Below are 26502 nucleotides of genomic sequence, written 5' to 3' on the forward strand. Positions count from 1 at the left end.
TAAGAGATGTTGTGAATTCTAGTGAAAGGAGCAGAGGTGCATATATACAGCAGATAAGCACCCTCTGTGTGCTCATCCCTTGGCACACAGACCAGATCAACGGACGTGTGCCAGCTTCACGTTCATGCCTTTGTGTGGCGGATTTATTGAGCAGTTTCTATGTGCCAAACACTCTGCTGGGCTCTAGGAATATAATTATGTTGAACAAGGCAGCCATGGTTTTCTGTCCTCGAAGAACCTCCAAGACCACTCGGGCAGAGGAGTTGACGGCAGTAACTGCAGCAGCAGATGTGCTGTTATTTTGTGGTGTGGATGGCGCTGGGAGGAGAGGGTTCCGTCCCTGGGTCCAGGCGGTCTGTGGGCAAGAGCACGGTGTCGGCCTTGAAGAATGTGTCGGATGTCCTTGAGGATGTCCTTGATTGATAAGGAATGACCGGGGGAATTTGGAGGTGGGGAGAAGGGTGTGAGTAAGGACACCTGGCAGGGAAGTTTGAGGTGGGCGGGGCACTAGGAGAGTGTGAAGAGGGCTGAGATGGTGCCTTGGGATCAGGTTGTAGACGAGCAGGACTCTTAAGGCCAACGAGCGAAGAAATAAAGTGCAGCCTAGGTGGGAAGGAATCAAGTGTAGGCGCCCCTGTCTCTTCCCGTTTTTTTTTCTCTTCCCACGTGGCCCTCCTCTGGCATGAGTGCGTAGGCTGACCCGGGTGGGATGGGCAGCCGACAGCCCAGAAGGGCGGTCAGGTCATTCAGGTCCTGGCTAAGGTGGCCTGCATGTGGCCCTGGGAAATTTTAAAACAAATAAGATTTATTAGTTTTCATATTCATTGGGCTGATATCAGAGGAATCAGGCTTTTCTTGAGTAGCCTTTTGGAAACATACCCTTGAATTGTATTCAGATACCAGGAGTGGGGGGTAAAAAGGTGGTATTTCTAGTTAAACTTTTTGTGGGGTTTTCCCCTTCCTTTAGAAAACATTCCCCCTATGCTTATGATACATCTTTCGACTAAGAAAGTAGATTGGGTTTTTCAGACTTACCAATCAAAACAGGTATCTTGGTTCAGTCTTGCAAAAACCTCTTACCCCCGGCATCAGAGTCCTGCTGGCCTGAACTCACAGTAAATGTCTAGCAGTGGTCACACATTTGCACCGTGCACAGAGGGGGAGGGGATAGCGCTGGGGAGGGCTGTTCTGCTTCCTGTTAACTCTTGGGGGCGAGAGGGTGCAGACTGTTCTCTCTCCTAACCAACCACCTGTATAACAGAGTAAAGGGAAACGGCTCTTGGAATTGAGGTCTGAACCTGCCGGTATGCATGCCTGTCCTTCTCCGTGTACGGGACGCTACAGAAAAGAGGGGTTTCGGCTGTTTCCGTCCCGCCTTGTGCTGACTACACGTGTGAGCCGATGTGTGTGTGAGGGAGCCACACTGGGACTCAGTTTGATAGAAATAGACTTGAACTCCTCTCTGAGAGTGCTGCTCTGGGTAAATGATGGCACTGCTGCTGTCAGCACACCGCGCGGAGGCCGCCTCTCCGGTGCCGGGCTGAGTTCGCACTGGCCCACGTGCTTGAGCAGACAAAACTGGTGACTGCCGGAGGGAGCCGTGTGATAAGTGCCAGCCTGGCAACGAGTTATTCACTTGGAGGCGGGTGCTCGGACGTCGTCACCCCGTGTCAGGATGGTGGGAAGGAGGTGGTGGTGCAGAGCAGTGAGGTGCCGGCCCCCAGTCCCCTCGCCCACACACGTTGCAGAAGCAAGGAGGTGTCCTGTGCAGTTTTCCCTCAACCTCAAACTGATCTTGTAGGTGGGATTCAAAGAAGCACACGGGCTATGTCGGTTTAAAGAATCAGGGAGCGACTTGTTACATGAACAGCCTGCTGCAGACTTTATTTTTCACAAACCAACTGCGAAAGGTAAATGGATGGTGTTTCTCTCCCTCAACCTTCCACCCACCCTTTTCTCTCAAGTATTAAGGGGCAAGCAAAGCCCCGTCACCAGACTTGTCTCTTGCCGCGTCTCCAGGGAGGCCCCTGCTTTATGCTTATACATAGCTCTATTCCTCAGTGTTCGGACGCTCGTGAAGCTAACTTAGGTGATGAAAAGTTTACCACAGCCGACAAACCTAACTTTATTGGGCTAGAAATAATAAAAGCTTTTTTAAAAAATATGAAAGTCATTAGCAGCAACATTTGAAAAGTTTTATATTAAAATTGATTAGTTGAAAAACTCCTGGTCAGGAATCTTAATTTTTCACTTACTATAGCTAAAACTTCTAAAAAATATAAAATCTAACGGAGGATAGTTACTTGCCCTTTAGGAATGCCGTGCAAGCAGGGGAGCAGCGCAGGCAGCACACACTCCTGGTGTTGGGGGGACCATTGGCTGGTCTGCTGGCGTGTCCTTTTCGCACCATTCTTCCAGGCAGCGTTAATTACCAAGATAGGATGATATCTTGGGGATAGTTGAGTGTGGTTAATTGCAGTAGCATTGAAGTTCCATCAACTCTTTTGTTCAAAGTCATGTTAAGTTAAAAAATGTTGCTCTGCTCTAAGAAGTATGAAATAGAAGTGGTTCTCATTGGATGGTGAGCCTTAAGTCATTTTTAAAATTCTTTTTTCACTGTCTTGATTTTTAAAAGACCTTTTGGCCCTTTGGGGGGGGGATAGTTAAAAGCCCTACCCAACTGCCTTCGTCATTGTGGTGTTAGAAATGATACTTTCACATAAAATTCCATTTTTATTTCTGAATCAATTCTTTTAGGCTGTGTACATGATGCCGACAGAGGGCGACGATTCATCCAAAAGCGTCCCTTTAGCATTGCAAAGAGTGTTCTATGAATTACAGCACAGTGATAAGCCCGTAGGAACAAAGAAGCTGACCAAGTCGTTCGGGTATGTGTTGGGAGACCTGTCCATTCTGCTGCTCGAGGGCTGAGTTAGTGGACGGGGAAGGGTTGAGAGCAGAGCTCAGGCACTTGAGTATGTCAGGGCATTTTATCAGTGTCCTTTGTTTGACCTCTTTGGAAATGGAGGCTTTTAGAATTTTGCTTGAGAAGCAGTTCACCACTTAGGTTTACCTGTCAAGGAAAGGATAACATATGGTCTCCAAGTTTCTGTACATTTACTTGCAAACACGACCTCCCCTTGCAGTAAGATGTTCAGAACAGTATAAAGTTGTGAACGTTTTGGTGTCTGGATAAAATTCAGTTTGTCTTTGAATTATAATCTTCATAAAAATTTAAGAATAATGACTAATTACATGGTTCGGTTTTTTAGTCTGAGTTGCTTGTTAATTTACTCTTGTTTGAAATCTGGAAGTTTAAATATAAATTCATTTTATCTCTCTAAGGTGGGAAACGTTAGATAGCTTCATGCAACATGATGTTCAAGAACTCTGTCGAGTGGTGAGTTTTCAGCCGGAATTGTTTACTACTTACATTTCATATTTTGAAGCACTGTCAGAAGTTGTTACCAAGTAAAACCTCAGGCCTACTTCAGTCACTATCATTCCAGTTATGCCCATCTTTGTTCAGGACCAGAACTAGGCTAGAAAGAAAAGACAGCATGTATCTAGTTTAAAACCAGAAAGACTGAAAAATTATTTGATAGGGAAGTGTGAGGGAAAATGTAAATTTGAATAGTATAGGTAGTGTACTTTTAATGTGTTAAGTTGGCATAATTACCAGAGTTACTAATCCAAGAAACAACAGATTGGCTTGAGTAGCTGTCCTGATGATCCCACTTCACTTTAGAATAGTGACTTCTGTTCTTACTCTGTAGCACAAGACCCAGACCCCGCCTTGGCACAGAACTTCTGGTTGAGGCAGACCTCTGTGTGGGGGATCTTCCCCCAGACCATCTCTAGTCACTAGCAGACGTGCACTCTTCCAGTTGTGATGAAAGAAATACACACACACACACACACACACACACTCACAGACTCACACTCACACACAACATGAAATGGCTATTCAAGGTGATTGGCTGGGCAAGGTGTGTTTTCTTTTTTGCAGCACTAGCTGGATTGAATCCAGTTCATTAAATATCCATGGACAAACCAGTCAATCCTGTTGACAGGCTCAACCTCATTAATCTCTTGGTGTGGACCAATACGAGTTAAGTTTAGTGCTCAATTTACATGCTTTTCCACAGAGGTAAAATGAATATAAAAAATGCTTCTAAAGGCACTACAGATTACTAATTCATTCCAAAGGCTGTATAGAGGGTTAATCTCAACTGTTGCATGTAGATATTTTTGTAAATATCCAACCAAGGAAGATTTTTGTATGTTTTTGATAATTGCATGCTAAAGGTCATAATATTTATAGTCTAGAATTTCTTTGACCATTGAAATTTCCTAGTCACATTTCAAATTACTGTATGTTAATTAAGCATAACATTTTCTGAAAGCCAAAACTTTCTCTTCCAGTTGCTTGATAATGTGGAAAATAAGATGAAAGGCACGTGTGTAGAAGGCACCATACCTAAATTATTCAGAGGCAAGATGGTGGTATGTGATAACCAGTTTTAAAGAGTGATTTTTAAAGATTTTAAACATGCAAATATTTTGACGGTTAATGCTTAAGCCATCTTATTTTCCTTATTTGTAGTCATATATCCAGTGTAAAGAAGTAGACTACCGATCTGATAGAAGAGAAGATTATTATGATATCCAGCTAAGTATAAAAGGAAAGAAAAATAGTAAGTTCTGTGTACATAATGGCACCACCACCTTTTCGTAATTTGGTTTGGTATAATGCTTCATTGACACGGTGGTTTTTATTGAAATACAGTGTAGAGAAAATTGCCCAAATGATGAAGGTACTGAGTGAACACAGTCTGGTGACCCCACCCAGGTCAAGAAACAGAACATTTGCAAAGCAAGATGGTGGCCCTTCCTGGTCACTGCCTCCCCCTCCTCACAGGAAACCACTGTTTGGCCTGCTGACATTCTTTCCTCGGTTACTTTTGTGGTATTTATTTACGTTGATGGCATCGTGTAGGGTATGTGTCTCGTTCTCTCTTTTCTTTTTCTCAGCGTTGCCTCCATGCACTTCATCCTTATATTGAGCAGCAGTATCGGGTCATTTTCATGGCTTTATAGTATTCCACTTCAGGAACATAACACAAATGTTTGAAACCATTCTTTCCTTGATGGGTGTTCGGGTTGTTTTCAGTGTGAGGCTGGTAGGTGTGAGGCTTGTTGGCCGGTCTTGTGTCCGCCCCTGGTGCATTTACGGTGAGTGGAATGCTGGCTTGTAGGGCCTGTGTGTATATGTCGAGCTTAGCAGATACAGCAGTTTATCCATTTCTGCTCCACCAGTAGGGTGCGAGCAGTTGTTCCACATCCACTCCAGAGCCGTCAGTCGTCAGACTGGCGTTTTGGTGGGAGAATGGTGCTATCTTGAGTTCAATTTGCATTGCCCTGGAAGTCGGGGAGATTTTACCTTTTCGAATGCTTATTGGCAATTTGGGTGTCTTCCTGAACATATGGAATGTAGTGCGTAATAACTTGATGTCCTGGTCCAATAATTCCGTGATTTCTGGATCTGTCTCCATCGATTCGCTTTCCATCTCTGGCTGTGAGTTCCAGCTTCTTTGCCTGTCTGGTCATCTTTTATTGGAATGCCAGCTGTTGTGATTTTTATCCTGTTGGGTATTGGATATTCTTACCCTTTGTTCCGGGGCACATTTCGTTATTTGGAGATAGCTGATTCCTTCGAGACCAGGAGGAGCCTCTCACGTCGCCGGGGCTCTCCCGCGTGGCTCTCCCCAGGGCCCTCCGTCCTGCACGTGGCCACTGCCTCGGGCCCCTGAAATCCCCACCCTGTCTCAGGGAGACTCTGGGGCCCGTTGGGGTTTCTCTGCCCTGCGCTGCAGCCTGGAAGTTCCACGCAGTGAGCTGGGGCGTTGGAGGGCTCTCAGTGGCCACATCCTGTCCTGCCTGTTGTCTAGCGTGTGAATACGGTTGTTGGCCTTGTAATGGAGCCCAGTGCAAGGGAGGGAGTGCGCTTCCTGTTACTCCCTCACGGCCACAACGCGCGAGTTCTTCACGGGCTGTGTTCGCTGCTGCTCGCCTGGGTTTCGGGCTCTCCGCCAGCGTGGGGCTTGCCTTTTCACTCCTGCAGTGTGCCCATTGGTTAACAGAATGTCATAACTGTAGTGAAATCCAGGGTATCAATCTTTGCTTTTTGTGTCTGAGAACACCTGCCCTGAAGTCTTAAGATAATTCTCTTATCTGTTACTTTTTTCTCTTTTCTGTTTATTTACAGTCCACCCAGAATAGTTTCTTTCTGCTTATGGTCAGAGTGGACCAAAGGTGCTCTGCTGCCCCTTTGTCAGCAGCGAGCCCTTCACATCTGTGTAGACCTCTTTCTAGACTCTACCTCCTGGTCCATTGGCTATCATCCTTGGATGGATTCTTCCTTCTTCCTTTTCAGCTTTATTGTGGTTTAAGTGACAGGATCGTAAGGTGTTTAAAGTGTTATCATGGTTATTTGGTATGCTCAGGTATTGTGACAGCATGACTGCCTTCTGGTCAATGAACTTGACTTACACGTGGCAGCGTTATCAGCCGTGTCCCCGTGCTGTGCACAGGAGCCTCCGCTCTTACTCCCTCTCACAGCAGAAGCCCGTGTCCCCTTCCAAACTCCCCCTCTTCCCCCACCCCACCCTCCCACATGCCTGCTCTCTTTCTGCACTGACTTTAGAATAAGTGTTTGGGTTAAAATTTGTACTTTAACATTACTTAAGTTTATTAAAACATTGACTCCATGTTATCACGTAACACCCTCAGTGGCCTTAAGAGTTCACACCTTTTGCTGGATCGGTGAAGTTGCAGACCTGTGCTCACAGCTACAGTTATTTACATTCCTCCCTGGCGTGCCTGAATTGATTGATTGACTGTTATAATCAAAGCTTTAGTGATAACTTCGGCTGACTTTTTTCTCTTTCTCTCTTGAAAGTATTTGAATCATTTGTGGATTACGTGGCAGTAGAACAACTAGACGGTGACAATAAATACGATGCCGGGGAGCATGGCTTGCAGGTAACTTGGAGATTGTGTGCTAGTGTCCCGCTGTATCTTTCCACTTTGTTTTCAGATCTTTTGCTTGACTGTGAACTAAACATTCACTTGTATCTTTTCACATGCCGCTGGTGTTTAGAACGCAAAAGGATTTTATTTCTCAGTCTGGACGTTGTGTTAGCTCTGATCGTGTTGCTGGTGTAGACAGGCAGGGGTGGGGAAGGTGTTGTGCCTCCTGGCTACCAGAGGCAGAACCATCACCCGACACGTGTACCCCCCCCACCTCCCCCCTGCCCCAATTCCATCCACAACTCTGCCCCTTACTTCACTGGTGTCTGTGCCAGAGCTTCCCTCAGTTTCTCCTAGTCACAGATAGAACTGCTTAGTCACTGGGACTCTGGTTTTGGCTGGTGGTGGTGCTTTGCTCTCCCGCCGCCGCAGTGGAGTGTCAGTTAGTTTTCTGAGGATCCTGACTTCCAGAACGAGGAGTGCATTTTCTGTTATTGTTCCATACTCGGTGTCCCTGCTTGTTTTCCACAAGGCCCCGCAGGAACTCTGGCAGAACAATGAGTGTTGTAAACAAGCGGCAGTGCATGGTCAGATGGAGGGGCCCGGGCTGTGGCCTGGTCAGGCTGCTTGGTGGGTCAGCGGCATCCTCAGGGTCCAGCCCTCCAGGTCTGTCTTGCAGCCTCATAACCTTGACTCACTGGCTCAACTAATATATGATTTTTTTCGGACCATCCTGGGTTTACCAAGCTCGCACGTTTATAATTCACGGTGCTGGTGAGCCCATTTTGCCGTGGGTCACAGACCTGCTGTCCTGCTTGGTCAGGCCACTGATTTGTAGATCAGTAAGTTACTTGGCAAACATGCCACTGGATTTGCTTAGGAAACACTTGAGTCAACTCACAGAGTTGCCCTCATCCACACTGGATATTTTTGGCTCTGGGTGAACAAAATATATTTTAGAATCAGACTCTCAATGGACAGTGGCTGAGAAACATGATTCTTCTATTATTGTTTCAAGTTGTACTAAAACCGTGCCATTCCTTTGTGTGGCAGTAGGTTCCTGGGTTTTTGTTTTTCTTCCCAGAACTACCCAGTTTCCTTAACCATGCTAATGTACAACAGAGAACATTGCCACCTAGGACACCAGTTCCTCCAGGTGGGTGTGTTCTAGCCAGTGTTGGAAATAAGGTTTACAGCTCCGAAGGAATACAGCCGTGCTGAGGGCCGCCAATGGCCTGGTGGTGACTGGCTTTGGTGAAGGCTTATTTGAGTGAGGACTCAGCTGGCTGAGGTGGGGGGAGGAGTGAGGCTGGGCCTCTCCCACAGAGGCCTTGCTCGGGGTGTCCTTTGCCCCAGAGGCTGGTGACGCCTGGGCAGAGGCTGTGACGGTGGTCAGAGGGCCTTGCTGATACCGAGTCGGAGGGGTCTTCAGAAGCAGGAGTGAACAGTTAGCACGTGACCGTGCTCACGGGGAAGGACGGCGGTCACAGGCAGTTCTCCCAACCCAGACCGTGCTCGTCTTATTCTGTTCTGGTGTCCATAGGCACACCTCATTCACATAATCATAATCCTCTGCTTTTCCATTTGATTTTCCCGTGTTTCTCCAGAATTTTCGTAGTGTTTAATGACTGTGTTAATAGGGCAACAAGTGACTGAGCTGTAGTTTACTTCACTGTTCCCCTGTCGCTGGACATCAAGATAGAGTATAATGCAAACTAAGAGGAAATCCCACACACAGAACATTTTAAAGGCACCCTGTGCCCATCTCCCTACCAGAAGTTCCCAACGTGTTCCACCCTTGCTGTGAAACGCTGTTGCTTTTGTTGCTTCGAGAAATAAGTAGAGGTAAACTAAACCTGTGCTTCTTTTTCAATGTTCAGGAAGCAGAGAAAGGTGTGAAATTCCTAACATTGCCACCAGTGTTACACCTACAACTGATGCGATTTATGTATGACCCTCAGACGGACCAAAATATCAAGATCAATGATAGGTAATCTAGAGTGGGATGTGAGAGTTAAGATTTACCCATCATCCTGATTTAGGGGGTTAGTCTCAGTGCTCTGTTTAGTTTTTCTGTTTTCGGTCTCATCTCTGATTTATTTAGGTTTCCTCTCTGCCGAGGTGTCCCAAGAACTGTGCTTTTAAAGGGATAATTTCAGGGGCTGCTTCCTCCATATCTCCTCCTCAGGGAGCCCCTCTGTCTACACTGTGGCAGACTGAAGTCTGTGGGGAGAGGGTGCTTTCTGCTGCACAGGCTTTGCTTTCCCCAGAAGTGGCATTTGCTATTATTACACTATTGGTTTACATAGGATTCGCCAATATGTTATCTCTCAGTTGGTATAGGCTTATAGAATGTGCTAGAATCCTCAGAAATGCTGGCGTAGGTGGGTGTGTCCCCCATTCCAGGTGTTTTATAGATCCTTAAAGTACCAGTTAAAAGGTTGCTACCACACACTGCTTTGTCTGGTTCAGGAGACAGAACTTGTACCCTGATTAGTTGGAGCAGTGACTTTGTACTCCTTGGTCAGAGGGTACAGCCTGACAATAACCAGCCTCCTAGAGGTTGGTCAGTCACCCCGGAAACTCGGCAGAGAGTGTGACTCGATCATATCACCTGCCACCAGCCGGGCCTGCTCGTCTGTTCTTGCCCTTTTCCGTGGGGTCTCTTGAGACGGCAGACCTCACAGACCAGCAGCCTGCAAGCTAGGCCCAACCTGCTGGTGTGCTTTGTTGGGTCCTCACCTTGGTTTTCTTTCTATTTTTATTGGAATTAGTTGCCAACGTTTTTTCAGGTCGTGAGATTTCACATAAAAGTCCAGATTTCTGGCATCTGGCATTCAAAACACTTGGCAGTGCCGGGCCTGAGTTCCCAAGGGCCGTGCTGGGTGGCAGCTGCCCCTCCACGCCCAGGCTCGTGCTCTGCTCAGCACCACGGTCCTTGTGCACCCACCTCACGCTCTTCCTGCCTCTCAAGCACCCCCCGCCGCCCCCGTTCATGACAACATTTGGAAATATCCACATCCTAGAAAAGTCAGTGTGTTTTTGTCACAGAAACTGACTGTTATGTAATATCCTGGAATTTAAAATTCCGTTAGGTGTGTCAGTGCTTTTTAGGTATTTTTCTCAAATCAAGCTTCAGATTTTGTTGACGTGTGAATAATTTGTTGTGATGAGTAGGAGCTGCCCTTTCCAAGTAAAGAGGAGCCAGTGAATTAGAAGGTCTAGCCAAGGAGTAAAGCAAGCCTAAAGGTGAAATATTTTACAAGTAAATGAAACCTGGATTTCTCTTAAAATGTTTTTATTTTAAATAGGTTTGAGTTCCCCGAACAGCTACCACTTGATGAATTTTTGCAAAAAACGGATCCTAAAGACCCTGCAAATTATATTCTTCATGCAGTCCTGGTTCATAGTGGAGATAATCATGGTGGACATTATGTGGTTTATCTAAACCCTAAAGGGGATGGCAAAGTAAGTGCTGGGGAGGGTGGACGTGATGCTGTGTAGGGGATTCAGTGACGCTCAGCTTCAGACTTGGCCTTGATAGTGAAGGATCCCTTCTTGGCCTTTGTGCCTGTATGTTCCTGATACTTTTAAAGGTGGATGGTAAATTATGATTGTACTTGATATATACATCTCGTTATTAGTATTGAACGTTGGACCTTATAGGATCCCTTTACATCTAACATGAGGCACTTAGTTTCCACTTAGAATAATCATCTGTGGCCCGCACTCACGGGCCCGCATTGGTTGTGTGTTATCGCACGCGCCCCATTACCCGCGCGATGTAATGCGCGGTCTTTGCCTGGTTCACGTGGATCCCATCACGTGATCTTCACCAGGAGGAGCAGATGAGGGTCTTGGGGTCTGTGTCCAGGGCCACAGGGCCAGTGAGGAACAGAGCCAAGGTGGAGCCCGTCCAGCTCATGCCGAGGGGATTTGAAGGCGGGACCCTCATGGCACCAGATGCGGAACCTGTAACTGTAGGGTTAGTGCCATTTAAAACGACTCCATCCACAGTGGACAGAGATGGAGCCTAAGCTGAGGCTTAGGATATTTGAGTACATTACAGAAATTGCCCATGGACGGATATTAGCAATTTCTCCAGAATGTGGGATGAGGACGGCAGAAGTGCTGGCGAGTTTTGTGAGGGTCACCTGAGGCAGGTCATGTGTTTTCGGAGAATGCTGCCTTTTACTTTGTGTGCTCCTCAAAGCTCCGTATCTCTGCTGCTCCCCGTTGCAGTGGTGTAAGTTTGACGATGACGTGGTGTCCAGGTGTACGAAAGAGGAGGCCATCGAGCACAACTACGGGGGCCACGACGACGACCTCTCCGTGCGGCACTGCACCAACGCCTACATGCTGGTTTACATCCGGGAGTCGAAGCTCAGTGAGTGCAGCGGGTGTGTCGTGCCCTGGCTGTGCCAAGCTCGCGGCTGGGCCCTGAGTCTCACCCGCTGGGGCATTTTATACCACGTTACAGTGGACCTAAGCTAGAGCCACCTGTCCAGACACTTGCCTGCTTATGCTGCCTTACAGCATCATCTGGAAGCAGCTGGATTGGGGTTGCGGGTTTGGATGTGGACCCAGGGTGCCAAGTAATTTTACTTTGAAGGGTGGCTTTATTTGCGATGACGTGCACAGAGGTGAAGGAAGATGCGTTTGTCCTGCAGGTGAGGTTTTACAAGCTGTCACCGACCATGATATCCCTCAGCAGTTGGTGGAACGATTACAAGAAGAGAAAAGGATCGAGGCTCAGAAGCGGAAGGAGCGGCAGGAAGCCCATCTCTACATGCAAGTGCAGGTCAGCCTCTGGGCAGGCGCGAAGCTGCTTCGCGGGCCAGGGCGTCGGCGACGTGTCTGGGCAGCCCCCTGAGCGTGCGACTGAGGAACTGCAGGCCAGTTCCCTGACCTTTGGGAATGTTCTTTCCAGTTCAGGATATGGGCTTAGATGTGAGAGGACTCAGGCTGCCAGAGCAGCGGTGTCTTAGTGTTTATAAAGCATGCAGGGGACCAGAGAAGGAAGGGTGAGCAGAACCCAGATGAGGCCTGGCAGGGAGAGCTCTGGCAGCTGGGGGGGTGGGGGGTGAACTGCCAGGTGGTTTTGGTTCATGATTTAGTTGCAGTTAGGAAACAGGCATTTGTTTTAACAAACAAACAGACTACCTGGAGAAAAAGGTACATGTGCATCCTGGCTTTATCATATTTGGGGATCACCATCCAGATGGATTTCTAGTTGATGTTTATGGATGAGTTTAGAATGGCTGCATGGAAATATGTAGGGTTTCCGAATATTCGTACCTGATTTAGTTCTTGGTCATTTTGGTGCTTTTCTGCTTGGGTCTTCTGTAGAAGGTTCATCAAAGCAAAAGACTAGTTGTTCTTTTGTCTGTTTTGTTTTGCGGTACGCGGGCCTCTTACTGTTGTTGTGGCCTCTCCTGTTGCGGAGCACAGGCTCCGGACGTGCAGGCTCAGCGGCCACGGCTCACGGGCCCAGCCGCTCCGCAGCATGTGGGATCTTCCCGGACCGGGGCACAAACCTGCGTCCGCTGCATCGGCAGGCGGATCTCAGCCGCTGCGCCACCAGGGAAGCCCAACACTAGTTGTTTTTAGTTTTAGCATTTGAACCTTGGTTTCGATCAGCCTGACCTGGTTCTCTTGTGTGTGTTAGTGGTGTAAACTCCATTCTGCATTTTCATCCCTATTTGCAGATTGTTGCAGAGGACCAGTTTTGTGGCCATCAAGGAAATGATATGTACGATGAAGAAAAAGTGAAATACACTGTGTTCAAAGTGTTGAAAAACTCCTCGCTTGCTGAGTTTGTCCAGAACCTCTCTCAGACCATGGTGAGCGCCCGTCCTCCTGTTGATAGTTCTCTCTCCTTTTTCATAACTGGACCCTGGAGGATCCTGCCCTTGGAGGCAGGCACTGTGTCCAGACACCACCTGAGAGTGAGCTTGGGACCAGAGTTCCTTCCCTTCCGGGTTGTGCCCTCTGGCATCTCCCCTAATTTCCCCCTCCTCCGCCCGCCTCCCCCTTGGTAAAATGGGCTTGAACTTCCGGGACACCAGAGATCCCGAAGGCCAGGTCACTGTTGCCCATACCAGCAGGGAGAGCTGTAATCATGATTTTTTTCCCCTTATAATCATAGAATCATTTCCTTGATGTTGAATTAAAATATAAGCTGATTTTGCTTCAACTAATTTAACTGTAATGATTTCCAGGGATTTCCTCAAGATCAGATTCGACTGTGGCCCATGCAGGCGAGGAGCAATGGCACCAAACGACCGGCCATGCTGGATAACGAGGCCGACGGCAGCAAGACGGTGAGTGTGGCGGTCTGGTCTGGTCTGGGTGTGCGCGGCAGGCACTGTGTGCCCTGCGGTATTCCCCTCGGTCCAGTTACATAGAGTTGGATCTTGTCTTCTACTTGAATATAGTTTTTCACTCTCACTTAGCCATTAAAATCTTCTAAGCCCAGCATCTCTTTTGGGAATAGATGATTGAACTCAGTGATAATGAAAACCCTTGGACAATATTCCTGGAAACAGTTGATCCGGAGCTGGCTGCTAGTGGAGCAACGTTACCCAAGTTTGATAAAGATCGTGAGTGCCTCCTCCCCCAGCCCAGCACCTCCAGAGAGTGGAGTTTTATTCCCGGAGTGTCGTTCTAAACACACAGGGTTAAGTGTTCTTCCTTTGCAAAGAAATCTTGTTAATCCCCCAAAATGCTCGCGAAACATCCACCGTGTTCAAGGCTTCTTGATGAAGTCAAATCAGACCGACTGTGGGTTGTAGCGTCCTGGCAGGTGAGAAGGTGGCAGCAGCGTGGAGTCCAGCACATTCCACATTTTTCTAATCACGCTGGTCTTGTGTATACTTGACAGATGGTGTAGAGCAGGGGTTGCTGTCAAGGGCCAGATAGTCAATATTTCATGCTTTGTGGGCCATACCGCCTCTGTCTGCTATTGTAGCTACTAAGCAGCTACAGAGATTAGGTAAAAGAACTGTCTTCCAGCGCAACTTTATTTACAAAACAGGTAGGTCCAAGATTGCTTATTTGTATTATTTCAAGTGGTCACTTCTCCGGCAAAGACTCAGACACAACCTTTAGCGATACTTCGATGGTAAAACACTGCTAGTGAGGACCAGGTCTTAAAACTAGGTTTCCTAAATTCTCTGCACTCATTCTCATCTTTCCTGCTTCAAATGCAGTGTTCCCCATGGGTTTGAGGTTAGAAATGATGCCTCAGACCTAGGATCAGCCTCTTAACAAACTTCATTGCACACAGTAACTTTTAGGTGCCCTAAGTTGTCGTTTCAGTTGCTATTTGTTAACATTGCACTGACCAGAAGATCCTAACAAAGCCTGTTTATTTAACCTTGTAGATGATGTGATGTTATTTTTGAAGATGTACGATCCCAAAACACGGAGCTTGAATTACTGTGGGCATATCTACACACCAATATCCTGTAAAATACGTAAGTCTGGCAGCACTCACCTTCTGAGTTGATTTTGCCAAAGTCTCAGTGTATCACAGCTTTGAATTCTTCATTTTTCTTGAACCTAGGTGACTTGCTGCCAGTTATGTGTGACAGAGCAGGATTTATCCAAGATACTAGTCTTATCCTCTATGAGGTTTGGATCCTTATTTTTCTGTAATCAGCACATGGTTAGTGGTTTGGGGAGGACGACTTCTGCCTGTTTTGCTAGCCCTGCATTTGTTGTGTCAAGACCACAGCTAAATGGGGCCTCGGGTGATCTTGAGTCAGAATCCTCTCTGTACATTTCTGATGTTTCCCTCTTTAGGGTCAGTGATTATTATATCCTTATTACTAGTATTTCGTACTCTTTATTTAAAATTGTAGGGCTGTTGGAATTGGGTATAGAGAAAATACATACAGTGTGTGGCCGTATTAAACATTGGACAGACGTTGCGTTGTAACCATGTCCTTTCTTTTACTGTAGGAAGTTAAACCGAATTTAACAGAGAGAATTCAGGACTATGACGTGTCTCTTGATAAAGCCCTCGATGAGCTAATGGATGGTGACATTATAGTGTTTCAGAAGTACGTACTTCTTGAAGTTATCTCTTTGTACTAATATCAGAAGTCCTAGAACCAGGAAATGATTCTCTAGACCCTGAGTCACGTTTTGTTTGACATTGACAGAATGTTGACAGCAGTTGGCCTTCTCTGGGTTTTGGAGTTAGGGGTGGCAAGCATTTTCCTCACTGAATGCTTTTATTTCCCAAAAATGTCTACAGCGAGCATGACAACTAGTAGCAGGAGGGCAAAGGTCTTTAGGGAAGAGCAAGATTGTTTTCTTTCCTTGAAAACATGAAATTCTTAGAATGCACCTACTTGGGTAGTCACTTTAATCTGTCTGCGTGGAAGCTGGCAGGTGTGCAGTCTGAAGGCAGCCTGATGACGCACTCGGCCCTTTCCTTGCTCTTGAAGCCGTTTTGCCAGGGCAGGGCAGCCCTGAACACTGACCATAGGGAGGCTGCAGGGCCCGGTGGCCAAGAGCAGGGGTGGCAGACCTCTCGTTTAAGGGCCAGGCAGTAAACATTTTAGGTTTAGCGGCGACCCGATCCTGCAACCTTCGCAGGGAAGTGATAACCTATCAAGTCCCGGTTGGGGAGTAGACTCAGCAGAGCCAGCAGGGTGGGCCCCGCAGTGCATCCTGAGTCCTTTCCCTTGTCTGCGGAACGAGAGGGCACTGTTCTGTTTCGGGAGCGAGATCAGGAACGGAAAGCAGCCAGCCCTGTGCGTGGCTCAGCGCACACTTCTGTCCACGATCGCCTTTGCCTGGTAGCCGGGCAGGCTCCCAGCATCGGAAAATGCTAGCCTGAGTTTAGATCCACACTGCTCAGCGTCACTGTTACTTGGGAGATGATGCCTGAACCCTGGCCTGGACTTTGATTGTCTGTGTTTTTCCCCCCAGGGATGACCCCGAAAATGATAACAGTGAATTACCCACTGCAAAGGAATATTTCAGAGATCTCTACCACCGTGTCGATGTGATTTTCTGTGATAAAACAATCCCCAATGATCCTGGATTTGTGGTTACATTATCAAATAGAATGAATTATTTTCAGGTATTTGATAAAATGCTCTTTTCCCTTCAGATTCCACACCAGAGAGACCAAGTTCTTTTTTAAAAAGCTTGCTGATGAGGCTGTGTAATGGGTTTGGTTCTGGAGGAGGGGTTGCAGTCCACTGTCTGAGGAAGTTCTTGATGCAAGTGGGTTGGTGTTGATGTTGCCGGGGGATCAGAAGCTCTTTTCCCCTCACTCGCCTACCCCCACCCACTGCCCTGTCTTCTTGCTCTTCGAAATCCTCTTGACCCCTGGCATAAGTTGGTTTCAGAGATCATAGTTTTAACAGCAACTTTGCTTCAGTTATAACATGCCAAGTGTGAACCATTAAAAAAAAGCCTTCAGGAAATAAATCTACAGACAGACCTCCCCAATGAAAGTGAAGAACACTTTAAAAGGTTTTCTTCCTCAGATACGCTGTTCCTGTGGTGATATACTAAGGAATATAGTTTATTCCTGTTAGATGGTAACTTTCCGGGGCATTTAAATTCAGGCTGCTTATAACAGGTTTCTTTAAGAGCACTCAGCAAATGAACAGTGATAAAGTGTATCAGCAAGTTTCAGTTTGTTCACCGGATGTGAACCTTGCTCCCTGACTCTGGCCCTCCCTCCCCAGGTGGCAAAGACAGTTGCTCAGAGGCTCAACACCGACCCGATGCTGCTCCAGTTCTTCAAGTCTCAAGGGTGAGCCACACTCACAGATGCCCCGTGTTTGGTCTTGACTGCATGTGTCCCATAGTTCATCCAGACATCTCCGAACTAATGTAATAAGTAGCTGCCACCTCACCTGACATGCCATTTCTTGCTTAGTTTCAGATATAGAATTGTCACCACTTCCATCTTGACCACGCTACCCCAAGATGTCAAAATAATTGGCAGCCTCCTCTAAAGCCAGGCTTACTTCAGAGACCTCATCCGCACACCTCCCTCCCATGTGTGTCCGGCTGGGCCTGGCCCGGCCCGGCTTCTGTGTGCCATGTCACCCTTGCAGAGAGTGTTCAGGTGTGACAGACGCAGGGACTTAGGACCTGGGGACAGGAGTAGTCAGAGTCCAAATTTCAAGTCTAGGTGTCAGGCCAGAGGTTTGCTTTTATGCTCACTCACGGATATTTGTTTTAGGCAAATAAACAAGTCTTTTATTTATATGCTGTTTTCTTGTGTAGTTATAGGGATGGCCCAGGTAATCCTCTTAGACATAATTATGAAGGTACTTTAAGAGATCTTCTACAGTTCTTCAAGCCTAGACAACCTAAGAAACTTTACTATCAGCAGGTATGAGTCCAAATTAATGTAACCGTGGGTAATAAGGAGAAGGCTTGGGTTTCTGTGGAAGCGAATCTAAAATGAGTCTCTCTTTTCTTAATAGCTTAAGATGAAAATCACGGACTTTGAGAACAGGCGAAGTTTTAAGTGTATATGGTTAAACAGCCAATTTAGGGAAGAGGTGAGTCTTTTCTATGGTGTGAGTCTTTATTTTTATTGCATCTTGTGTATTGTATCTCTTCTCCAGACCCTGAAAACTAAAACCACCAAAGAAAGCTCCCTAAGCGGTAGCGTGTGTTAGCGACTCGGCTCGAGAACCCCGGTGGGGGGAGGAGCTCTGTCCACCCAGCCCTTGCCGCCACCTCTGAGGCTTCAGGCAGAGTGACAGTGTCAGGGAGACCCTTTCCGACTGATTGGGACCTTGCTGCTTGGCCTTGGAGCCGGTGGCAGCTCCGCTGGGCCCTTTGCAGACGACACAGCCTCACATTAAGTGGTTCTTCTGGAAAGTCTGTACCTACTCAGACACCCAAGTCGTTCACCTTTCTAGCTCTACCGGTATTGAGAGGAAATCTGGGACATGTGCCATCCATGTTGTCACCCGTGTGCAGCTGTCAGGCTGAAATGACACAGTCCACCCTGGTCCTTGTCCTCTGTCTCACCATGCTGAGAATTGGACAGCCTCTTAGTGACCTTTCCGGGGGGAGAAATTCCTGAGAAGCTGTCCTGTGAATGGCGAGCTTTTTGCCTCAAAATGGCATTTCTTAGACTCCCTGCGGTGTGGGGCGGCTGCCAGCCTTGGACAGGTGGTCTGAGTGATGGTCGGCGGGGATGGGCCCAAGCAGGCCCCGCGTGTGTCTTGTTTCCTGTATAGCCTTCATCTTGTCGTTTCTTAGGAAATAACACTGTATCCAGACAAGCACGGGTGTGTCCGGGACCTGTTAGAGGAATGTAAAAAGGCTGTGGAACTCGGCGAGAAGGCATCAGGGAAACTTAGGCGAGTATTTCCCAAATCCTGAAGGTGGAGGCAGGGGCAGCCCTGGCCCAGCCCTGTACTTGCGCAGTGCCCCCCCCCCCCAGTAGTTGCCATGCTCACCTTTCAGCCCATACTTTGCAACACTTTATATAAATACTTCACATTTAATCCTTTTCTTTTGCCCATCTTCCCTCCCTGTGTCTCTGGATATTAATTAGCAGTAGTGCAAAAGGGAGATTCAGGTAGAAAAGTCAAGCAGAGGAAGAGTGATTCAAGCAGACTGATGAGCTGAAGCTGGAAAACGTGGGCCTTGACTGTGTCTGAGAAATCTGGTCGCTTCTCATCTGTTTCGCCAGCGTTCAAGCCGCAGAAAGAAGCCCAGATTTGATGTTCAGTTTTTATTTCAGAGTGTCAGGTGCTGGTCTCATCACCTTGTCTTACACTCGGCTCACAGGATGGAACAACCTTTGGGGCTCTTTGGTTCCCGGAATGTTTTCTTTACAAAATTAATAAAAGAATGAGGCCTTTGTTATCTAAAGAGTGAGAAACATATCACAAGCCCTGCCCAGTTCGGAACCATAGCAAGAAAGATTTACACACGCTCCGAGGGTGTCCCTGGCCAGTGTTCTGTCTGCTCCCCAAGGATACCTGCTTTTGACATTTCAAATCTTCATAAGAAGACAAGCGAATCTTCGTAGCTTTGTAATAAAACGACGGACGAATAGTTTTCTAGAAAGTTTTTTTTTTTTTTTTTGCGGTACGTGGGCCTCTCACTGTTGTGGCCTCTCCCGTTGCGGAGCACAGGCTCTGGACACGCAGGCTCAGCAGCTGTGGCTCACGGGCCCAGCCGCTCTGCAGCACGTGGGATCTTCCTAGAGCGGGGCACGAACCCGTGTCCCCTGCATCGGCAGGCGGACTCTCAACCACTGCGCCACCAGGGAAGCCCCTAGAGAGTTTTTTTTACATGAATGTATATAGTTCACATTCTTCTTTGTTTTGCACAGGCTGCTAGAAATCGTAAGCTACAAAATTATTGGTGTGCATCAAGAAGACGAACTCCTAGAATGTTTATCTCCTGCGACAAGTCGAACGTTTCGAATAGAGGTGAGCGTCCCTCTGGCTGCACCAGGGAGGAAGGGCTCCTGAGCCCCGGCAGGTGGGGCGGCCGCCCGCAGCTTATTCAGGCAGCACGGCGGCTCCTGGCAGTGGCTGTCGTTTTGTTTGTGTGCCGGTAGATGAAGTGACCCCTGAGGTTAATGTAATTCTGCCAGATTTTGAAAAATTGAATGTTTTATTATGATAAAATAGACCTAACCTAAAATGTACTGTTCAGTAGTGTGAGCACATTCGTGTTGTTGGACATTCCTCACCGCCATCCATCTGCTCCGCTGAGACTCTCGCCCCAGCTTCCGGCAGCCACCCTTCTACTCTCTACTACTCCAGATAGCTCACTTATTTGTCCTTAGAAATTAATTTTAAGTATGGATCATCAAGCACATCTAGTCAGAAACTGGGTCCCTGTTGATTTTAAAACTGCTGAGATTTCCACAGTAACTGGAACAACTCATTATTTGGTCTCTTAAAACCCAGAGTTTTGGGACTCCCCAAGTGGTCTGGTGGCTAAGGGTCTGCCTTCCCAATGCAGGGGGCCCGGGTTCAATCCCTGGTCAGGAAACTAGATCCCACATGCCACAACTAAGGATCCCACGTGACGCAACAGAAACCTAATGTAGCCAAATAAATAGTTTTTTTTAAAAAAAGTTTTCTTTTTTAAAATATTTATTTATTTTTGGCCGCGTTGGGTCTTCGTTGCGGTGCGCGGGCTTCTCATTGCGGTGGCTTCTCTTGTTGTGGAGCACGGACTCTAGGCGCGCAGGCTCAGTAGTTGTGGCTCATGGGCTCTAGAGCACAGGCTCAGTAGTTGCAGCTCACAGGCTTGGTTGCTCCACAGCATGTGGGATCTTCCTGGACCAGGGATAGAACCCATGTCCCCTGCATGGGCAGGCGGATTCTTTTTTTTTTTTTTTTTAAATACATAAATTTATTTATTTTTATTTTTGGCTGCGTTGGGTCTTTGTTGCTGCGTGCGGGCTTTCTCTGGTTGCGAGTAGGGGCTACTCTTTGTTGCGATGCGCGGGCTTCTCATTGCGGTGGCTTCTCTTGTTGCAGAGCATGGGCTCTAGGCGCACAGGCTTCAATAGTTGTGGCATGCGGGCTTAGTTGCTCCGTGGCATGTGGGATCTTCCCGGGCCAGGGCTCTAACCGGTGTCCCCTGCATTGGCAGGTGGATTCTTAACCACTGTGCCACCAGGGAAGTCCCCAGAGTTTTCTTTTAAGCTTAGCTATTTCTCGTGGCTCTAAACTCTTAATTATTCTAACAAGCCCCAAACATGACATTTTGGCAAAAATCTGACCTAGCTTCCCTTGTTGGAGGAGTGAGTCAGAATTAAGAATTAAAATGTGGCGCTGTGTTTGCATTAACTGAATTTCTCAACCCCTTGTGTTAAAAACCTGTGTCCCCAGGAAATACCTTTGGACCAGGTAGACATAGATAAGGAAAATGAGATGCTGATCACAGTGGCACATTTCCACAAAGAGGTGTTTGGGACATTCGGGATCCCCTTCTTGCTGAGGATACACCAGGTGAGGCATCCTTCTGCTAAGAGACTGAGTGTCTCGGGTCGGGACCTGGGCCCTCGCGCTCTGGGTTAGCGTTGCTCAGTGGGGCTCCTTCCCTGAGGCGGCAGCACAGGAGGGCATGAGCTTTGTGAGCACATGCGCCCTTTGTCGTCGCAGGGCGAGCATTTCAGAGAAGTGATGAAGCGGATTCAGAGTCTGCTAGACATCCAGGAAAAGGAGTTTGAAAAGGTACGCGCTTCTTGGATACTTGCAAGTAATTTGTCGGGCGGGATGCTAAAGTCTTGACTTTTTTTGCCAGAGGTGTGAGTTTTGCTAGTATTTGGAATGAATGGCGTTTTCGATTTTTGTCTCTCAGTTTAAATTTGCCATTGTGATGATGGGCCGACACCAGTACATAAATGAAGATGAGTATGAAGTAAACTTGAAAGACTTTGAACCTCAGCCTGGTAAGAGCCCTCCCACAGGGAAGAAGCAAGTAGTAAGTGGCCGGGAGGCCGGCAGCCCTGGGTTCGAGTGGCGGCCCTTGTATTTCTCCAGCTGGGAGATTCGGCCTTGTTTTCCTTATCTGTAGAACAGGGAGGAACGGCAGCCTGTAACTGATGAACTTGGCAGGCATCACACAATGGCCGAAAAAACTAAGGTCCCAGGGGAGACGGTGCCGCCCTTGGGAGCCCTGAGACCTCAGTTGGGGGTGGGGTGCACTCGCTCCAGGGGCCCAAGCCTGGGCTCTGTGGTCTCAGTTGCTTTCTCTCCCTGCCAGGTAACATGTCTCATCCTCGGCCTTGGCTAGGGCTCGACCACTTCAACAAAGCCCCAAAGAGGAGTCGCTACACATACCTGGAAAAGGCGATTAAAATCCATAACTGACTTCCTCCCCTGGCGGGTGGGCGAGGCGGACCGTGGTGGGTGTGCCCTTTAACAACAGCCAAGAACTCTGGTGCGCGAGCACTGTCCCAAGTCTTCAGCAAGAGGATTTGCTGCTGGTGTTAATTTTATTTTGTTGAGGCTGTTCAGTTTGGCTTCTCTGTATCTATTGATTGCCCTTTTTGAGCAAAATGAAGGTGTTTTTATAAAGCTTGGATGCCAATGAGAGTTATTTTATGGTAACCACGATGCAAGGCGCTGTCAGCGTGTCGGGGAACAGCCGGTGGGTGCGGCGCGGCGCTGGACAGGCTCGGCTGTCCCCGCTCCGGGGCCCGGCCGCCAGCCCCACAGCTAGTAAGTCTTCTGTTTAGGCTCGTCTGACGTCTTTCCCTCAATTATACTTTTCAATGACCTTTTGTGCATCTGTAAAGGCGAAACAGAGAAACTCACAACCTAATAAATAGCGCTCTTTCCTTCACTCGTGTATTGTCGCCCCTTCCTCGGTCTCCCCAGCTGCCTGGGTCTTTTTAATAAACTCGTCTCCCTTCCGTCAGCCACCGCTGTCCTGCAGCCCGTTTGCAGAGTGGATGCACTGAATACAGGCCTGACAGACACTTCGGGGGTCTTTTTATTAAATTGAAAACGCTGTTCAATACAATTAAGGTGTACTATGCTGCCTCTCGGCAAACCTAACGATCTCAAGAGTTCATTCGAGCAGGTGAAAAAATTATAAATAGACTTGTCTCCTTAAAACGGAACAGGCGGAACCAAGAAAGGAGGGCCTTTTAGCAAAGAGGGCATGCCCACTGGTGTTAGCAAGCTGTTGACTTTGTATAAAAAAGCTAAAGAAAAAAGAAAAAAAAAGGAAAATTGAAATTGTATATTTAATGAATGAACATGTACAATTTACCACTGGGAGGAGGTGGCATTTTGTTGGGTGAATCTAAGTGACTTTCACTGATGTTGATATTCATTGTGTGTAGTTTTCTTTCAGTCCGACCTTTTCCTTTGGAGCTGACGCCAGCTGCGTGTCTAGTTTTGAGTGCAGTAAAATAGAATCAGCAGATGACACTTATTTTTCATCCTTTTCCAGTATTTTTCGTTTGTTTCTGTAGCAGCAGTGTACACCGACTCTTCCTGTATATTGCCTTTTTGCTGGAAAATGTTGTATGTTGAATAAAATTTTCTATAAAAATTATAACTCAGTGAGTGACGTGGAAGTTGAGGGAGATTTCTGCTCTCCCTGCAAATAGGCCTGGGGAACCTATTCCTTTATAATGAGGTTTTCGGGGTGGGGGTGGGGTTGTTTTTGCCTCTGACTCATCCCATTTAAGCTTAAGAAAAAGTTTTTCCGGGCAGGAACCAAGTACAATAAGATGACCAGAAATACTGAAATGGTGGAAGGCGTGGCCCAGGGGAGGTGGCCTTGCATCCCGCGCCTGGCGCACTGTGTCCCTGGGCTGCTCACCACCTGGCGGGTACTTCCTGCTCAGGTGCCCACGGTGACCATAGCGCCACCCGCCCCACCCTCCTGCGGAAAGTCATTCTCCGGGTGCTCGACTTCGAACATTAAAGTATTGATTTCTTTTAGGTTTTGGCTCAGGGTTGATTATAGTCTTAAGTCACGGAAACTTATTGTCGAGTTACTAAATGGCTTTCCCCAAAGGCCTTTTCATAACGTGGACGGTCAGCAGGTAGTGCGTGCGATTTACGCTTCCATTCCCTCCCACTTACGGCCTTGAGTCCGAGTTCATAAAGCTGATGGGGGTGGTGGGAGGGGTGCAACCTGAAGAGGACCGCCTTTCACACGGCTTGCTCTGGACCCTGAGACTGGTGTGTCTTCCCCTCAGGCCCCCAGAACCACAGGGTAACGTTGAAGAGGGGCTTGGGTTCGTCATGACTGTACCGGCAGCAGCAAGCTGGGAGAAACGGTCTCATTTTAGAAAGTAAGAGCAAACTGCATTTGCAAACATACATTTCAGATGTCAAGACGGAGCCGTAGATCCCCCGTTTGGGGGTGGGTGGTGCTGTGGCATTTTTGCCACTCTCGGCCTTTTTGTTCTGACCGCTCACTGCCCGATAGAATGTCCGCCGTTGGGGTGGAGGGTCCTCCGTCGGCCCTGCCCAGTGAGGGAGCCGCGAGCCCCAGGTGTCCGCTGAGCACCTGAAACGTGGCTAAAGTAGCAGAGAGAGTGAGTTTTCACTGATTTAATTTTAAGTTGCCACATGTGGCTCAGGCGTTCCAACCACATTTCCCTCGCTTTGTGTGTCTTTACAGTGATCAGCTCCCTCGAGCTGTCGAGTTAATATATGATACATAAAACGCTCACTCTGTGAGGCCTGGAACCCAGGCCCCCCCGCCGGCTGAGCTGTTCAGACACAGAATCGCAGCTCATCGCAGCTTTAAAGGGCCACTGACCCACCCGACGGGCAGGCACCGTTGTTGATGGATAGATCCAGGGATGGGTGTTCACAGCATGATCCTGCCCAGTATGATGGATGTTCTGAGTTCGTCATAAGATGTTGGGAGAGAACCCACACTCAGCCCCCCTGAAGCCGAATCCTGCCCCCTTCCCACCGGTACAGAGGAGGCGCCCTCGTCCGTTCAGACCCAGTGCCGCAGAGGGTCAGGGCTGCTGCTGGGGGGCTGGATCGTTTCACCCCTTCACAGGTGGGCAGGTGGTAGAGTGTGACAGTCCGGCCAGGCCCCTGTGTGCCCTCCCGGCCTTGTGACGCCTCTTCGCCTCTGGCCACCCTGCCCAGCCTTGCTCCAGGCTGGAAACAGCGGGAGGTGTCCCCAGCGCCCTGCCTGCAGCCGTATCACACCCCCCAGTCCACTCCTGGAGGGGGCGCGGCGGAGCTGTTCTGTGGCTCAGGTCAGGCGGGCAGTGGTCCTGTAGTGGCTGTCGCCGATGAGCACCCCACATGCGGCTGGCAGTGAGGCATCCGGGCCACCCCGAGTGACCAGGACAGGGATTCTGAGTTAATCTGTCAGGCTGGGCTCTCGGGGCCTCTGCTGACTGCAGAGCTGGCTTTGAGACCCACATTCACTGCTCCCTCTTTCCAGGTATTCGAGCCGGCCTCCCTGCTGGAAGGAGGGGCCCCCCACTTTGAGATGAGAGCTACGGGAGAGGGGGACAGGGTGGCCATCTCCCCCGGAGCCCTGGGCCCTCCTGGCCAGCCCCAGAGGTTGGTGCAGACAGAGCAGAAGCGTGGGGAAGCCTCAGAGAATGGCGCTGCGGTCCCACGCGCCCCAGCCTGAGTCTACAGTGAGGTCTCGGGACCCAGAACCAAGGCCTCAGACGTCAAGGCTACAAAATGGGAATGGTGGTTTAGGTCAAGTTGTACAAGGCAGTGAAGGAGGAGGCCCTGGGATGATGGGAACTGGACGGGCCGGGCCAAGGGGACAGCCCGACATCTGCCGAACCAGGGACCTGTGCAGCTGGACCGTCGCAGTTTTCAAGAGAAGCCAAAAATCGGGATTTTTTTTAAACGTTGGCAAGTGTCTCTCCTGACGCTGGGCAGTCTAAGTCAGAGTGGCCTGAGATGGCTTTGTGGGCTCGCAGAGGGCTGCTGGGGAGCTGGGCCGGACCTCGTGGACGGCGCATGGACCACGGTGAACAAAGGCCGGTAGAGGAGGGCCCAGGACACCACCCACACAGGCAGCACTGCGTTTGCATGCCACTGAATATTCCTGCCTGTGGACCTCTCTGGGAATCCAGGTCAAACCCGTCAAGTAGCCTGGCAGGCGCAGAATCAGACTCCGGGCTGGAGCTCTGCAGGCGTGTCCGGGTCCTGTTCCGGTTCTGGCAGGGCCATCCAGGCCCCATGACCGTCGCCCGCCTGGCCTGGGTGCCTCTGCAGGGCTGTGGTCCTCCAAACTGCAGATTGGCCAAGTCCCAGGTCAAGACCTCGTCCTCTGGGGAGTGGTGGCCAGTGGGCCCGCCTGACCTCCCTTTCCATCAGTACACTTGGGACCTAGATGGGTGGCCCCCTGCCTTGTCGACACGGGTCCACTTGGAGCCCCCTTCGGATTTATTACAAATGAGAAGTTGGTTCCCAGGATGCCTAGTTTATGTCAGATGCTTCATCTTCTAACCCTAAAAATCTTAAGGTGGGTCCCTGTTTGGATGTGGAAACCAAGGCTTCCCGTCCTGCAGCTAGTGCCACCCCTCGGGAGTCAGTGCCCCACTCGGTTCTCTGGGGCATCTCTGGGGATGGGGGCAGGGTGGAGGGGCAGCTGCTGGCATCTTCTGGGGGCTGACATTCAGATCTGGAGAAATCTGTCCCCGGACTGGTCCTTTCCCCCAGCTGGTGGGACACACCCTGCCAGCGCTGTCGCAGCAGCAGGGCTGACCACCTGAAGGCTGCCGGGCAGGCCGACCCTAGTTTCCGGCTGCCCATCCAGTTACTGGATGCAGACCAGCCATCTCTCAGGCCTCGGCTTCCGTACTGCCCTCCCGGGTGGCGCTAAGCAAAACAGAGAAGCAGCTGCCACGGTTTAGTGAATAAAATGTAGGTCAGTGCCATACTCTTTCTTCTCTGCCTCTTAATTCTCCCACTTCTCTGCCCTTTCTCTAGGAAATTCCTTTTCATTGAAAAGATGAGGGAATAATATTTGTTATATTTTGCA

The 26502-nt window shown here is 48.8% G+C and overlaps 1 protein-coding gene across 2 annotated transcripts in view; it reads left to right on the forward strand.

The window, feature by feature from the left end:
- The window catches only part of USP7 (ubiquitin specific peptidase 7), a 57066-nt gene extending 33996 nt beyond the window's left edge, over positions 1-23070 (forward strand). For both annotated transcript variants that reach the window (XM_030883922.2, XM_030883923.2), the window contains exons 6-31: positions 1802-1910; positions 2758-2888; positions 3346-3400; positions 4426-4506; positions 4607-4697; positions 6962-7044; positions 8913-9022; positions 10344-10500; positions 11275-11419; positions 11703-11833; positions 12741-12875; positions 13254-13355; positions 13529-13634; positions 14418-14510; positions 14600-14667; positions 14998-15098; positions 15976-16129; positions 16746-16813; positions 17293-17401; positions 17496-17573; positions 18286-18386; positions 19370-19469; positions 20889-21008; positions 21162-21233; positions 21361-21451; positions 21766-23070. In XM_030883922.2, the coding sequence (XP_030739782.2) occupies positions 1802-1910; positions 2758-2888; positions 3346-3400; positions 4426-4506; positions 4607-4697; positions 6962-7044; positions 8913-9022; positions 10344-10500; positions 11275-11419; positions 11703-11833; positions 12741-12875; positions 13254-13355; positions 13529-13634; positions 14418-14510; positions 14600-14667; positions 14998-15098; positions 15976-16129; positions 16746-16813; positions 17293-17401; positions 17496-17573; positions 18286-18386; positions 19370-19469; positions 20889-21008; positions 21162-21233; positions 21361-21451; positions 21766-21872 (2698 nt within the window). In that variant the 3' untranslated portion in view covers positions 21873-23070. The remainder of the gene's footprint in view (positions 1-1801; positions 1911-2757; positions 2889-3345; positions 3401-4425; positions 4507-4606; positions 4698-6961; positions 7045-8912; positions 9023-10343; positions 10501-11274; positions 11420-11702; positions 11834-12740; positions 12876-13253; positions 13356-13528; positions 13635-14417; positions 14511-14599; positions 14668-14997; positions 15099-15975; positions 16130-16745; positions 16814-17292; positions 17402-17495; positions 17574-18285; positions 18387-19369; positions 19470-20888; positions 21009-21161; positions 21234-21360; positions 21452-21765) is intronic.
- Positions 23071-26502: the final 3432 nt, after the last annotated feature.

Source organism: Globicephala melas, chromosome 15 (assembly GCF_963455315.2).
Source record: "Globicephala melas chromosome 15, mGloMel1.2, whole genome shotgun sequence".
NCBI lineage: Eukaryota > Metazoa > Chordata > Mammalia > Artiodactyla > Delphinidae > Globicephala > Globicephala melas.